Consider the following 16,770-nt stretch of genomic DNA (forward strand, 5'->3'; position numbering starts at 1 on the left):
CCATGCCACTGCTCCACATTATCAGCATTTATCCACTTTGTGCACTCTCTGCCAAGAGAGTGGTCCATGGATCTTCCTTAGACAGTTTGAGACAATAAAGAGGTCCGGAATATGAGATTGAACATAAGATCAAAGGATGTGGAAGCAGCAGGTGCTGGGGACTTTTATGATTAGCAGGAGAGGTGAGTGGGGCCTAGACACTGGTACAAGGGAGAATTTAGGGTATCTTGGTGCACCACCCCACCATCTCACCCTGCTCAGTAGGTATGCAAAAGATTGCCAGGCTGAATGAGAGACTAAGAAAGTAAGATATCGAGAGGCTACTGAAGAGTAGGGCACTCTGAGGAGGACAGTGTGAGAATCTTAACATGTTGTTGAACCCCGGTTTAGACCTGACCTAGGGTACTGCAAACTAAGTCCACAGTTCCAGAAAGTGTGTTAGTGAGAGTAACAGGCAGTACATTCCTTAGAATAAAGATTAACTGTTTGCCTCTGTCAGAAAAATGCTTTGCTTGCCTCATACCACCGTCTTCAGTTGGCATAATTCAGCCCAAACCTCAACATAGAACAAAGAGAAAGGTAGGACAAATGAGCATGTACAGCAGGTTTCCACAGGTGCACAGAACACTCAATTTTCTTGTGGATCTAAGGAAAAAAACACTGCCACTTTAATCTAATCGGGGGTCCAGCAAAAATATCACAGCAAGATTGTAGAAAGAAGACAGTGACAGGGTGTATGTATCCTTTACTTATAATTTTAAAAACTTGGCGCTTGAGCAACATTAGGTCCTGATGAATACAGGTTTATCCCTCGGGATCCTCAAATTTGCAAACGCTCTATGACCCCTTAAAAGGGTATACAGACAAGCCCTGTCTGCCTTTTACATATTAACCTCATAACAGGGTATCCCCACTCTCTCTTTCTTCCTAGAGAAAGTTCCCATGTGCCAACTTACAGATTCTTTCCATCCTTGTCTGTTTCGAAAAATTGTTCCTCTTCTTCCCATTGCTACTAGGAAAACTGATGTCTAAGCCATGATGCTCTCTCAATTTTATTTTGGTCATTTTCTCGATCTTGGGCTATGTACAGCTTTTTACCGATCTTATTGACCCCAAGTAGTTAAAAATTGCACTATCCTCCCCTTCCCAGAACTGCTTTCCTGCTCTTTCCTCTCTTTACATCTTAAACTTTGTTTTTCAGTACCAGTGGTCAAACATGTAATTGTTAAAGCGTTATGCCAGCGTTAACGGGTGACATGCCACAATCAGTAATTACCTGTGGAAGAGGCTTACATTTTCATGGCCAGACATTGCACACTTCCAAAACCAGTCGTCTTAGTCTTCCTCATTTCAGAAGAATATGTCCAGGAGGTCACTCTTTATCCTTCCTCATGGGCAAATTCAAGCTTGGAAAGACTTTTCACCTTTCACAAAAAAACTTGAAAGCCTGCCTATTACAACTTCCTTAATCCTCAGCATTTCCTTGTATTCTAATTGCCCAATAGGGTGTCTCTTGGAATATAAACTCATGCTCTACCGATGATCTTCATTCTGTCCTTCATTCTGCCGTGTACTAGACTGAAAAATTAGGATAAAAATTGTTCCGTAATCAAGTCAAGTAAAAGCTTTGATCGGCCACGTTCTGGCCATTAAAGTACTTTTGACATAAAGCACATACTTTTTGAATTTAAAACTACACTGGGTTAAAATCTATTCACAATAAAAGAGACCTATTCTAACGTCCTGGGTCATTATTGTTAACACACCAGACTATTTCTCTTACGAATTGCCCCTGATAAAAAACGTGCGACCCCATAACAAACAAGGTAGATCAATGCTGGCCTTATTTGTGCAAAATAGCAATCTCTTAAAAGTGGAAGGATGCATTTAGCTCTCAGCTCAATATAACAACCACAAAAGAACATAAAGTGCATTAAGTCTTGGTCAGAAAAATTATCACATGCACATAGTTGTAGGGAGCCTAACTTTGAAAAACCTTTGGGTACAGTTAGGAGCCAGTGGATACAATTATATCTAAATAAAAGAAAGCAATGATGCAGATTGTTAACAGAAGACCAAAAGGGTTGGGATAAAATTCAAGGACTTATAACCATAAAATATCTACATGTAGGTTTCTTAAGTTCATTTGCTTCTCTATCCAACTGTTTATTCATTAAGAATTGTGTTTTTAAAATTTTCCCAGCTTCAGAATGCAGCTTTCGGTAATCATGATATAGTTTGAAAACTTGCATCTCAGATCAAACTCCTAGTACACAAGACTGTCCTTGAAATCACACAAACCCCAACATGGTTTGAATTAACTTGTATACTTGGGTAGGCGACCAATCAGTGCTCATACTTAGAACCAAACAGAAAACCAGGTCTAAAAATAATACCCATGTTTAAATGACGAAAATCTGACCTAACAATTGTGTATGGTCAGGAACTTCTATGAAAAGGCTATGGGAAATTGATGATAATTACACGACTGCCATACCGAAGTCTCTCTCATGGGTTTCACTGGAAACATGGCTCCTCATGCCCATATGCAATCCTCTGTCTGCAGACTGCTATTTTATGTACAAGGTGAATTTGTACAGTTCAGACCATGTTGATGAGCCTGTCAGCCTGACATTTTTTTAGCTAATAATAATGCGAGGATAACATAATACTTCTTGCCTGGTGAATTTTTACATGCATATAAAGTCTCTGGGAAGTAGAGAGTTTGCCCTTTGCTCTCTGGAAGATCCAAAGCACGGAGGGCAACACAAGGCTGAATTGCCATTGTATGGATGATGGGATATGAACCCAAGTTAATAGCCAGGATCTTTCCTTTAGAGAATTCACAAAGGGAACCCAAGTTTGGTTGCTAAGTCATAATCCCTTGTGCAATGTTCATCTAAATGTAGCCAAAGACGCTCGAGTGGTTATGCTGAGCGCTTGCCTATTTACTGCACTGAATGTAGCTGACAGATGACCGAGAAGATAGCTAGCACTGTGTCACAAATGAAAACCTAGAATTTCTGGTTACATCAACCCTGTGTCCAGCTCTCGCTTACTTCTGTTCTATGCTTTTTCAGGTATCGAATTTGTTATTACACAACTGAAGTCTCTTATCCTGGCCATGGCATTGATTGATCGCCATATTACAGTTGAGAAAGCAGTACTTCTGTCGCGCTTGGAGGAAGAATTTCAGGTAAGCACTATAATGCCTTCCTCTAACATGCAAATACTACAGCTCACTAAACGAACAAATAAAAAAAACTGAACTATAAAGTAAAGGTGTTTACCTATCATCACCGCATAGTTCCTATTATCCTATTCCACCTTCTTTCTGGCCTGTTGCCTAAGTAGGTTATACTCTTGTTTTTAGTATTTATACGAAACCCCAAGATCACCATTGTCGTAAGCATTAGGCCTCTAGTGTGACCTGGCTTAGCACTTGCTGGAAATATGCTTCTGGTACATCGCCTTCACTCAGTCGAAGGTACAGTCCAGCTTCTCTTTTGTTTGTTCCATCATCTTTTTCTGTCGCAGACGTTCACTTTTCCTTTTTCCATTTAATTTATAGTATTTATTGGCTAGACGCAGCCTTCTTTTCCATCCTTGGGTCACTGTCTAGCGACCTCTCTGATTTGGGCTGATAAATGCATTTAAAGCATCCCCCTTTTCTCATTTTAAGAACATATATCGGAGTGATCTACTGGCAGGCAGTTGAGTGTCTTAGTCTTGTGGAAGTTGCTTCCATGACTCGTGAGTGCTCTGCTTTTTTGCAAGTGATCTGCTAGGATACAGTTGAGGGTCCCTGTAGGACAGTGCTGTTTTTGTCATGGCCACCCATGCTTTTTGCCACAGGTACAGAAGTTTTTCGACTGATGTGCCCTGGGTCCCGGCTAAGCGGGTGCCAGTGCTCTTTCCCTAAAACATGGTAAAATGTAATTTGAAACACAATTGGCACACACTTAGGCACCCCAGTGGTTGCAGCATGTATTATGCCACCCTAAAGGACCCCGATACAAATTGCATGCAGACTGCCATTGCAGACTGCGTGTCATGGTGCAAACCATGAATGAAAACACAACATAGCACACTCCCTTTGTGCCATGCCAAAGTCACTGCATGTACTTGTCAGTAAGTCACCCCTACAGCAAGCCTTGAAGCTCTAAGGCATGGTCCATTATATTATATGTGAGGGCGTATATGCATGAGTAGATAAGCCTCTGTGCTGAACGGTTCAATTAGTAGATGGTACAAGTGAACAGGGAAGCCATCTTAAGTATATGCACTGGTCATTAAGAGTTCCCTAGCTACATGATGGCTTTACTGAAACCTATGGTGTTTGGTATCAAACACCTGGTCTTAATAATTCTATACTGTTGCCAGTACAAGATGTATTATGACATGCACCCAGAGGGCACCTTAGAGGTGCCTCCTGAAAAACCTACTACTGTCTAGAGTGTTGGCTGACTGGTATCAATCAGCCCACCACCACAGACTAGTTTCTAACCCTCTGTAGGTGAGAGCCCTCGCTCTCTGAGGTCAGAAAAAATGCTTGCTCTGGAGGTAGGTGTTCACGCCTCTTCAAGCAGGATGGCTAGTGATTTAACATGTTCCCACAAAGGGGGTATATAGAGTACACAGCAAAAACACAATCAAGGAAAATTTCCCAATTTGGAAAAACTGCCCTCACTCACATACCAAGGTATGTGACATGCTTCCTCATAGGGCCTGCTACAAACGCCCTGGTGTAGCCACAACTAGGGCGGAGCATTAGGGAGAGGGGAAAAAAGTAATAAATTCCACACTACAGGACGTACAACCAAATAAATCAATACGTACGAGTAACACACATAAGTTGTAGAATGTGCAGTGAACACCTTGTGACTGAACTGATAGTGCGACAAAGGAGTGCAGTAAGGAAGTGATTAAAACTGATTAAGGGTGCCAATAGAAAGAATTACTTTATTTAGACACAGTTTGATACCCCTATCAGGATTAAAAATAAGATAAAGGATGGGAAAATGTCTTATTGAGAAAGTGAGGTTCCTCAAGACTACCCTCCTACCACTGCTGAAGTCAACATGTTTCGACCGCTTGAATTGTGCCTAAAGAGGTCACCCCGGTCTTCTTCAGGACTGGCGCGATCAGAGCCACTTTACGCCCTGCCGTAATTCGGTCACAGGGCCTCCAGTATAGAGTAGGTCATTCAGATCCGTACTCCTCCAAATCTTCTGATCGTTCAGTGGAGATTCGACCCCATAATGCGGGAAAAAACATTCACTGGAAAAGAGCAGAGGGTAATGATAGGAAAACACGTTCTACCCACCATTCACTATACTCGCCCTTTTAGATATCAGCTTCGATAAATAAGGTGTTACTCTAAGTAAATGAGATATGCTCACATGAGTTTCAATATTAACACTATATCTGTAGTGTTAAAGCCCGGTTTTCTTTGCTTCAACCCCTCGGCTGATTCACTACAATCACTTGATCATCAATTATGACGTTTGTTTAGTGATTTTATAATGATATGCGCACCACACTCCCGCTACCATGGCCAAGCCCTGGACTCCCGTGAACTCACACACACACCCCACGTGTAAACCACTCTGTAAAAAACGCGTAGATTTAAGTCTCTACTTAAGCTAATTACACATTCGTAGATCAAACTTACCCAGTTTATGTGATACACAAACTCGAACTGGTGTCCGCCAGGAGGGTCTCCCTATGAACACAATCTACGAGGGAATAATAAAATGTGGAAATGCTTAATCTCAATAAAATAACCTTTCGGCGACTCTTCAGCTGTGCCGGCGTCGCCCAAGAGCAAGATCGAGGAACTGTTCTATACATCCCTCGACCAACCTCCTTACCGTTCTCTGGGGATTACCCTGTCAAATATTCCTGTACCTCAGAGCACCGCGTAGATGGAGAACGCCGTGTCAGAACAGTTACTTAACGGAGATCGACCCATTTCCTACTCCGCCCCTGCCGCCGGACGTCACGTACGTGATGACGTCACGGCGTGAGACACGGGGCTTTATGGTTCTGTCGAAAAATGTAGTTCTCATCCCTTTCGCCAACTCAGGGATCAACATGTCAAATCTCCGGGAACATCACACCGAAGGAACACACAGTTATCCCCCAGAAGAAGGATAAATGAGTATCCTTCATCTAAGCCACTGGGCTAAAAAATGCAGCACGAATGTGATACGATAACATGGTGTATAGGGGACAGACCACTCGGTAATTGTAATCATAGTACCCAAAGCCCCAAGTGTCCGGACCCGCCTTCAAGATCCATGCGTGTGTAATATTCGAGGGGCACTTCAAATCCTATAGATCCCCAACAGAAACTCGAAGGAAAGGGTGAATGGCTATTGGGCATACTTAACATACTTAACATTGCTTCACCAAGACCGTACTAAGGGGTAGTTCATCAGGCTGAGAAGTTGTTCTATAATACAGTCACATTGGAATAATTAATCGCATCCACCCCGTTTTATGCTCCCATCCGGTAGTCATGTCTACAAAAATGATATTATAGTAGTGAAATAAAACAATATAATGATAGAACCTAACTCCAGTAGGAGCCTTCCAGAATCAAATCTTAGGTGTATGGGAACATGAGTCAGAAGTTCCCTATAAACCGAGTGTATGGAGAGTGTCTTAAGATACAAATAATAAGACGGTGGTCAAATCACCAATGTCAGTATTACAATAAAGTGTCATGTTTGGTATCTTCCCAGTGACTGCCATGGGATGTCATCGTTTAATCCCTCTAGGTGACTTTTCAGACGGTACACCCATCTCTGTTCTCGTTGGAGTAACAGCCTCTGATCTTCTGCTTGGTTATGTTATGTTATGTTATGTTACGTTGTTTTTGTATAGCGTACGGCTACTCACTAGGAGTGTCCCGACGCTTTTCCACCAGTGACTCATAAAAAGGTAACACAACACAGCTAAAACCAAAAACATAAAAAGAAAAATAGAAAGAAAACAATTTAATAAAAGAACAGGCTAAGCATTAAAAAGCCAAGTCTTCAGGCTCCTCCTAAACTGAAGCAGATTGGCAGTACTGCGCAATGCAAGTGGAAGCGAATTCCACATCTGGGGAGCTCGACAGCTAAAGGATCGCCCTCCAGCGCGAGCCTTCTTCACCCGTGGAACCACAGCTTTAAAGAGGGATTCCGAGCGGAGAGAGCGAACTGGATGATAAAAGTGCAGTCTCCGCTGCAGATATCCCGCCCCTGATCCATGCAGAGCTTTGTGCATCAGGGTCAGGGATTTAAATAGGATCCGCTTCCTAATAGGGAGCCAATGCAGCTTCTGAAGCAACCCCGAGGCATGTGCGCGTCTGCCAAGGCCAAAAATTGCCCGGGCGGCAGAGTTCTGCACCACCTGGAGTCGCTGAACCAGATAATCGGGGAGGCCAAGGAAGAGGGCGTTTACATAATCCAGCCTTGAGCCGATAAGAGCCTGAACGGTAATCCTCCTGTGCTCCTCCGACAACAACGGCAAAAATTTGCGGAGCATCTTCAGGATTCCGTAACAGGTACCGGCCAGGCCGAGAATATGGGTTCGCAGCGCCAGCTGGTTATCTAACTTAACGCCCAAATTTTTGGCCACTCGGGAGGACTGAGCGGGGGGATTCATGTCGGACGGCCACCAATGCTGCCAGTCCGGCTCGACGACACATCCAAAGAATAAAATCTCAGACTTGCCCGAGTTGGCCCTCAGACTGTTCCGTTGGAACCAGTCGAAGACCCGCGCGAGGCAGTCCCGGATTCTCTCTCCATCAAACTCTTGGTCTTTCCCGCAAGTGAAGAGGAGTTGTGTGTCGCGGCGTAAGAGACGATCTGGGCCCCATAAGCCTCCACCAAGGCCGCCAAAGGGGACATAAAGATGTTAAATAACGTGGGGCTCAACACAGAACCCTGTGGAACCCCAACTCCCAGTGGCGGCATCTCGGCGGAGCTCTGGGAAACCCAGACCGTCTGGCGGCGATCTTCAAGGAAAGAGGTGAACCACCTGAGCACCGTCCCCCTGAGGCCGATGTCATAAAGCCTCGCTAAAAGCGCCTTGTGGGGGACGGTGTCGAAGGCCGCCGACAGATCTAACATGACCAGCATGGCCCTACCGCCGACATCCAGAGTCTCCCTAATAATCTCAGTAACCTCCAGCAGAGCCGTTTCCGTACTAAAATTAGGACGGAAACCCGATTGAGATGAGTGGAGCAGATTGTTAGCTTCCAAAAAGCTCGACAGGACACCGTGGGCATGTTTTTCCGTGATCTTCGCCAGTGCAGGTAAAAGCGAGATTGGCCTATAGTTAGCCAGAACCTCGGTGTCAAGACCCGGTTTTTTTAGGAGGGGGATCACCATCGCTCTTTTCCAAGAGCTGGGGACCCTACCCTCCCTCAGGGAGGTATTGAGGACAGCGTTAACCAGAGGATTCACCACCGCCGCCATCCCGGCCAAAAATTTGGCCGGGCAGGGGTCAAGTGGCGAGCCGGATTTGAGATTAACCAGTAACGCCTGAGAGACATCACAGGCAACCGTAGGGAAATCGGACAGCGTCACCGCAGAACTCTGCGGAAAACTACAGTCCGCCCCCACATCATTGCCTACTTCCGGTCCCTCCACAAAGGTGGCCTGGATGGCCTTGATCTTACTTGTGAAGAAGCCAGCAAGATCACGTACCCAAACATCCGCCGAAGCTGGCGGGGGCGGATGGGAGCTGGGAGTAGTAAACTCCTTCACAATGTTAAAGATCTCCTTACAGGAGTTCGCCGATGCCTCTATCCTCCTCGCCAGATAGTCCCTCTTGGCACCAAGGATGTCCCGATGGTAGGCTTTAACCGCCACTTTGTAGGCAAGTTTGGCCTCCCCATCGTACATACGGCGCCATGCCCTCTCAGCCACCCTGCACTGACTACGGGCCACACGAAGCGCCTCCGTAAACCACGGGGCCGATTGCCGGGCCACCGTGTACCGGGGGGCAGCCTTAGGAGCTAAATCATCCAACCTGTCAGTAAGCCAGCGCTGTAGAGACTCCACATCGCTGTCCAAATCACCCGAAAGATGACAGGGGTGATCCAGCAGCGCCTGTTCAAGTAAGTCAGGTGTCACCCTATACAGCGCTCGCGAGGCTGGTCTGAGCAAGACAGGCGCTCTATAGTCCGGGCGTGCAGATTCCGTCACCGAAAAGCTGATCAACCGGTGGTCAGTCCAGAGCATCTGCCGGGTAGCAACCTCCGTAGGTGGAACAGAAGAGAACACTTGATCCAGGGTATGCCCCTTCTCATGTGTTGGCCCCGACACGCATGGCACAAGGCCCAGCGGCGATGTAACATCCATCAGTTTGGCTGCATCGGAGTCATCTGCCACGTCCAGGTGGAAGTTAAAATCACCGGCCACAATGCAGTGCTGTGTGGTCAGTGCCAGCTCCGAGGCGGCCGTCTGCAGATCCTCAAAGAAAGAACCCACAGGACCTGGTGGCCTATATACCAACAAGCCCTTCAGGGCCTGACCCGGTTACAGTCTAATCGTAAAAGCCAATGACTCGGCATTGCCAATAGGAATCAAAGGAAGCACCGAGCAGGAAACGCTCTTTTTAACCACAACCGCCACTCCCCCTCCCCTGCCCCTAGGTCTGTCCGCCCGAAAGATGTTATACAGCGGGGGAATGGCTGAGAAGACGTCCGGATTGGAAGCCTCTCCCAGCCAAGTTTCCGTTAGAAGCAGACACAGGGGATTTTCCCTGACCCTGACCAAAAGGTCGTGGATGTGCAGGGCATGGCGGCCTACCGACCTCGCATTCAACAGCAGGCAGAGATGCTTCACACCGACAGTTGCCGGGCGGGGAACGGTAGCGCACGTCCAGGCAGGCGTCCAGCCACAGGCCGGACAGCGACATTTGCCCCTAAACCGCCCCGGAAAAACGGAGCGACAGGAGCAGGAAAAACCCTGCAAATCCCGCAGTGACGCAGAAGAGTAACATATCATTGCAGCCCGAGAAGTGCCCGACCAGAGTCCCCCGCCGCCCAGCCGCCTCCTGGCGCGGACGGGCCAGGTGTCTCCCAGGTAGGACCTTCTCTATCACGGTCCATCTAAGGTCTTCTATACTGTGTCCAGTTTCAGAAAAGTGAGCTGTAAGTTTCGTATTTGTCTTGCCACACCTTATTGTGCTCCGGTGTTCCGTGATTCTAGTGCGCTCCTTCCTACTTGTCATCCCTACATACTTTTTTTTGACAGGGACAGGTTAGCAAATAAATCACACTCTGGGAATTACAATTGGTGTGAGATCTCTGTTCCCAGGGAGTGTGGAGTCCTAAATCAAGAGAAGTAGAGTTGTTCGTCAGGTGGCAGACGCTGCATGAACCGCATCTTGTGTCCCACCAGTCTAGGTAAACCTGTCACAGTAGTCATCTCACTTGTTAACCCCCGGTCCCTGGGTCTGGTATGTATGAGAAGGTAGTTCAGGTTCTGACTGTGTCTAAAAGAAAATAGCGGTGTCTCTACACTCATGCCCCCTGTATTGAGTATCTTCCAATTCTTCAAGACCAAATTTTTAATTTGGTGTGACGCGGTGTTGAAGGTGGATACAAACACCGGTTTCTTAGTTTGGGGTCTCATACTTTTAGACAGCAGAGCATCACGGTTTGCATTAAGTGCTCTTTTGCGGGCTCTTTTAATAACCCGTCTTGGGTATCCTCTTTGTTGTAATCTCATTGTTAGGGATTCTGATTCCGCAATAAAATCATTCTTTTCAGAGCAATTACGATGGATCCGGAAAAATTGTCCTACTGGTAAATTCTCCCGTAGGGAGCGCGGATGGAAGCTCTCAAATGCTAGCAGAGCGTTCTTATCAGTAGGTTTATGAAAAACCTTTGTTTTCAGGGTACCGCCACTAGGTTCGATAACTAGGTTCAGGAAAGGTAGGTTGGTCTTAGTGATGGTTGAAGTGAAATGGAGTAACGGATTCTGGGCATTGAGCCAGTCAAGGAAAAGGTCAACAGATGTTCTCTCGCCCCTCCATATCACTAAGACATCATCGATATAACGTCTCCACAGCCTCAGATTGTTCTCTGGGGGCCTGGGGTATTGGAGTTTAAACAATAATGGCCCTCTCCCCTCATTTGTGTTAGTGATTTAACATATCAAGGCAAGAGGCTTCAAAGCCTTCCCTCGGAACTAGGAGATTCCATCTCCTGCCTTGAGGCCCATTTGACACCAGGACAGACTGGAAATTAGATATGCAAGTAGGCATGTTGTACCACCAGGCTAGTCGTTCCCTTGCTTGATGTGATCCATGAAAGAAGGATTCCATCATCTTGTTTTTGGTGGAATTAGGAACTTTGGCTTAGGGTTAGAGCTGAGGTTTTGTGTGGACTACAAAAGCCTTAATGTGGTCACTAAGACAGAGGCACACCCCATTCCTAGAGCAGATGAGCTAATTGGCAGATATGGGGCAGGTAAGGTTCTCAGTACTTTTGATTTGACACCAGGGTACTGGCAGATTGGGCTGACCCCAGAGTAAAAAAGAAGTCTGCATATTCCAGCTCAGATGGGCATTACCAGTTTACTGTGATGCCTTTTGGTTTAAATAATACCCCTGCCACCTTTCAAAGGCTGATAAACAAAGTTCTGGCTGGGCATAGTCCTTTAGTGCAGCATATCTTGATGACACTGCAGACTGTAGTTCCACCTGGCAGGATTACCTGATCCTCTTTGGAAAGGCAGTACTCGCTATCAAGGCAAGCAAGTGCCAGATAGGACAGGGCTCTGTTGTATACTTGGGCAACCTTGTAGGTGAAGCCATATTCAACCTATACGGCCCCAGATCCAGACTATTCTGGACTGGGAAGCTCCAACATCCCAGACTCCTTGGACATATTCAGTCTGAACTGTTATTCCCTTACTGTGAGATGCCTGTCTATCAAAGAGAAATATTGAAAAGGTTCTGAGGTGAATATGAAGCAAAAACAATACTGTGCTCACTGTGGGTGGGGGGGAGGGGAGGCTGTCTGCATGTTTCGTTCATGCACCAACTATATTGGCTCCTTTCACAAAAACACTTGTTCATCTCGTCGCTATTGGGTACTCCACTTAACTGGTGACGATGCTTGTCAATATTGTTTAAAAGGAAATATTGGAAGCCTGCATCTCCTTTCCAGTGGTATAGTCTACATTGATCAGGGGCTGGAAGGAGGCCCCTGACATGTCAAATGTGCTTTGTGGCACAGTTCATTGATCGAATAGAAAATCTGTTGCATCTCGTGAGATGTCGCAGTGGAGGACCACAACTGACAAAACGGATTCTCTTCGCAACCAACCTTATTATTCTGTGCACACCATTAACTTTGTTACCCATGGTGCTTTATGTGTCCTGACTCACCTTCATGTCCTTAATGGTGCCAAGGGCCATTTGGAGTCCTTCAAGCCTTGACAGTGTGTGAACAGCATTCTGATTAAACAAAGTCACATAAGTTTGGTAAGAGGACTGTGCTCTGCCTTGTGGTAAAGCGTCAATAGACACTCAGAGGTGAAACATCTCCATGGTGAGCCTTCCTCTATAGAATCACAGTGGTAAATAATCACAATATATAACGGCTGTCTTTTTTTATATAGTACTTCATTTTGCACGTCTGAAATTTCTGGTTGCATGGCTTATCTTCCAATCCATGGTAAAATCAGTGCTGCCCTGTCCCCCGCTCCAATCTCAGTGTAAGCGTTGGGGAGTCGTAAAGACTGCTTCTTTTACTTTCTTATTAAAGAGTAATGTTGTGCAGTGGCGGCTGGCATCCACGGGGAGCGCTCAAATAACATTGCACAAATATAAAAATAAATGGCAGCGCGCAAATATAATAAAAGTAAATTTACCTTAGGACAGTACCACCTGCTCCTGAACTCGCGCGACTGCAGCTCGGCCACCAGGCAACTCCCTAGACCAATTCTGACGCTGCTCTCATGATGTGAGAACATTGCCCTGATTGAAGGGAATTGCCTCATTCGGCACTCGACAGTGCTCTGGAGGCCTGCACTTGCTCTAACTCAGCTGTCCTAAGACAGCTGGGTTGGAGGTTTCAAAGTGCGCAAGTCTGGTTGGCCGTCACAGGATGACCTGCCAAAGGGACAAGTGCACTTTGAAGAGTGCACATACAGCCCACCCTCCTCCCTGCTGCTGTCATTCAACAGTGACCCCACCCTCCTCTTGACCCTCGGTTCAGGACAGAAGGGATGAAAAATAAAATGGTAATGAATTACCATTTTATTTTTTGTCTCTGGGCTTTGGGGGGATTTTTAAGTGGGGCGACGCTCCTCCGCTCAAACGGAGGAGCCACCCTGTAAATGGTGTTAACTTTGCGTTGTGTTATTGCAAAGGTACCTTTCAGATCACAACTGAGATAAAAATCTTCATACTTTGAGCTATTAAAACTAATGACTCCAATCTAACAGAAAAGTAGGTCAGGGACAGAAAAACATATTGATACATTTGTGAATGTGATCAGTGGCTGCCTCCACAAACAAAGGGTGGTGGTGCGGGTGGAGGGAGCGCAGGAGGGGGAGCACGTGGGTGGCGGGGGTGTTAGAATATATAAAAGAACTTACCTGAAGCCGCTGGCTGCCTCCATCGTCACGCTTCCACTTCTCTTCCTGGTCCTGGCAGCTCCCGGGACAGACTCCTATCTAATCCCCGTACTGCTCTCCTACTAGGTGCGGTGATTGGCTAAGCGGGCTAAAAAAACACTCCGCTCAGGCCAGGCAGTCTGTGGGGGTTTCTCCCGTTCCAGTTGTTAAATGCAGCCAGGCTGGAGTCATCCAAGAGCGCATGTGTGTTTTGGTCAGCTTGAGATGGCCGGCCAAACATGTATGCGCACTTAGGGAGTAAACATAGCAATCCTCCCGTGCCCCGCCCCTCCCTGCACAAGCTGGCTCAAATCTGCCAAATTAAAAATAAAACAATGCTAGAACATCGTTTTATTTTTTATTTGCTGGCTCTGAGCCAGGCAGTGGGGCGATGCTCTTCTGCCATTGCAGAGGAGCCGCCACAGAATGTGATCACAGACTAAGAACATTGAAAACATAAAAGGCAATACACATGACCCCAGCCAGATCCTCTGTTTATATCTCGAGGCACAGTCCCATTTAGAGAGCACTTTGAGAGAGGGTCCAAGCATGTGATTTAAGAGCACTTTACGGGGGGGATGGGGGGGGCGAGCCAATGACAAAGGTGGCTGTCTGACTCTGAAGCTCCGGAAAGGCTGCGAGGTATCAACAGCCGGCTTCCACTCCATCACCCCCGGCTTACGACTGCAAGTGGCAGCAATGTCTCTTCATAGCAGATATGATGGGACCCCCTCAAAAGGTTAATTGTGGCCAAGGAACAGAGGGGAAGAGAAAAGACATTACTACGAAAAGGTTGTTCCAACACTGGCCCTAATTTTCAAGTACTGGTATACATCCTACTGTCAATCTGACCTTGGTGACAGATATAAGTCAGTCATATTTTATTATATCATTTTTTTTATTTTCAATTTGTTCATTATTTTATGTTGTTCATTATTCTTTAATTTGTAAAAAAACATTTCATCACACATTCATTTTTTATAAACATTTTCAAAATACATAACAAATACAAAAGATGATAAATATATATAGAGAAATAATGCAAAGTACTTCAAAAAAGTACCACCTGAACACATACACACAGTCTCAAAATACTACCACATTCACACCCATACTACATTCAAACCACACCATCAAGGGAAAAAGGAAGAACTGAGTCTTAGTTGGCAGAATCTTCACGCCAACTTGAAGGTCTCAAAACCAGCATGAGACCCCGCACCAGGTCGACGCGCGTTTCGGCGGCTCAGGGCCACCTTCCTCAGGACCTCTTTCGTACAATCTAATCCAAGATGTCAGGGGACCTACAATATATATATAAAAAACATATTCTGTCACCATATCTTCTCTCATTGAGTTGAGAGAAAGAGACTAAGTCTACATGTTGAAAGAAACATTGCTAAGATTAACATAGTAGCTCTACACATGACCACAAACTTCAGAAAAAGTGCATAAGACAGAGTTGTGACACATACATGAAAAATATGACAATTTATCATAAGGGTACCTAATATTCTTCTAGTCAAAAAAGCAGTGTTTGCAATAGTGCCACCTGTCTATGGACACTCCTACAGTACCTATTTAAAAAAAAAAAAGAAACGGATATCCATTTCATTGATTTTCCACCCAGGGGCATGAAACATACCATGATATAAAGGGACATCAACCTACTTACGGTTAAAAACAATTTGATGTTCGTAATCCGTGAATCATATTTCCGTGTAAGACCACCAACTTAATTGATTTGTCGTAAAAAATCCTATTTGAGACACCTAAGAAACAAATGGAGATGCCCCACTCTAAATAATCGTTTGGTCACATAAATGCAAGCATACAGTACCCGCCCTTCTGTTTGGAGCCTGTTCTTACCGAATATAAAGGCAGCGGGGGTCAAATCTTAGCGTTGATTAGATTCTTTATGAAAGTGTATGTCTGGTCTTCCACAAGTTAGTACAGCTAAAACAAAAATATGCCAGTATTTAGGATGATATAGCTTTCTCGAGAGCGTCTTACTGTCATGTGTATCCTGATAGTGTGTGATGAAAAACACACCTTTTGGCCAAACAACAGCTTTCGTTCTTTTATTCCAGATTCGAGATAATGCTTCAAAATGAGATAGCTTGGTAGGGACAGAAATCGCCCGCTGCGCCCGTCGGGAATCTGAAACGTAAGAACAAGATACATATCACAGAGGGCCATAAGGTCACGAACGAGACTCGCACTGAACGTTTCAGCAGCGTGTATAGATACGGTTGGAAGGTGAGGTTCTCTCTATCCGGTCTTATGCCCTGCTTGGGTGCTGCTTACCAAAAAATTGTCCGTCGTACAGATAACCACTCTCCTCTGCCTAGTGTTAGTTTGGTAGGGACAGAAATCGCCTGCTACGCCCGTCGGGAATCTAGAACGTAAGAACAAGATACGTATCACAAAGGGTAGTAAGGTCACGAACAAGACTCGCACTAAACGATTCAGCAGCGTATATAAATAGGGTTGGAAAGTGTGGTTCTCTCCATTCGGTCTTATGCCCCGCTAGGGTGCTGCTTACCAAAGAGTCGTCCGTCATGCAGATAACCGCTCTCCTCTGCCTAGTGTCATCATTACAAACGGCACTATCGGTTGAGTATCGAACTTTTAAACCCTGGACGGAGGCACTGTCTTCACGCGATACTACCTAGTTGTCCGACGTGATCTCGAGCGTGAAGGAAAGCTAAAAATAAATGAGGGACTATAGTTCATGTCCATGTCATCGTGAAAATATCAACAGATACGATCTAAAGTACAGCAAATAAATCCAATGACAATGATCCTTACAGAAACAAAATAATATACAATTATCATACTCATCCAATGACTGCTTTTGAATAACCATAGCGACCATGAATTGATAAAAGAAGAGTCTCAGGTTGTCAATGTTTATAAATGGCTATATCTTCCGGGACTTGTGAGTTAAATACAGACTCCAATGGGAGGGAATTTTTTGGACATACTGGTATGATAACCAGTGTCCAGAAAGACTATTGAACAGATGAATCAAGGAAGCATGACAGTAATTCCGGAGAGATCAGGCTATCAATCATGTTAACATAGCTCAAGAAAGCCAAAATAGCGTAAGCAAGTTCGAATTACAGATATTTGCTATGTA

General features: G+C 45.4%; 1 protein-coding gene across 2 annotated transcripts in view; it reads left to right on the forward strand.

The window, feature by feature from the left end:
- ATPAF2 (ATP synthase mitochondrial F1 complex assembly factor 2) overlaps window positions 1–16,770 on the forward strand; it is a 178,461-nt gene that overhangs the window by 151,346 nt on the left and 10,345 nt on the right. For both annotated transcript variants that reach the window (XM_078665194.1, XM_078665193.1), the window contains exon 8: window positions 3,081–3,196. In XM_078665194.1, coding sequence (XP_078521320.1) covers window positions 3,081–3,196 — 116 coding nt within the window. The remainder of the gene's footprint in view (window positions 1–3,080; window positions 3,197–16,770) is intronic.

Source organism: Lissotriton helveticus, chromosome 10 (assembly GCF_964261635.1).
Source record: "Lissotriton helveticus chromosome 10, aLisHel1.1, whole genome shotgun sequence".
Classification (NCBI taxonomy): Eukaryota; Metazoa; Chordata; class Amphibia; order Caudata; family Salamandridae; genus Lissotriton; species Lissotriton helveticus.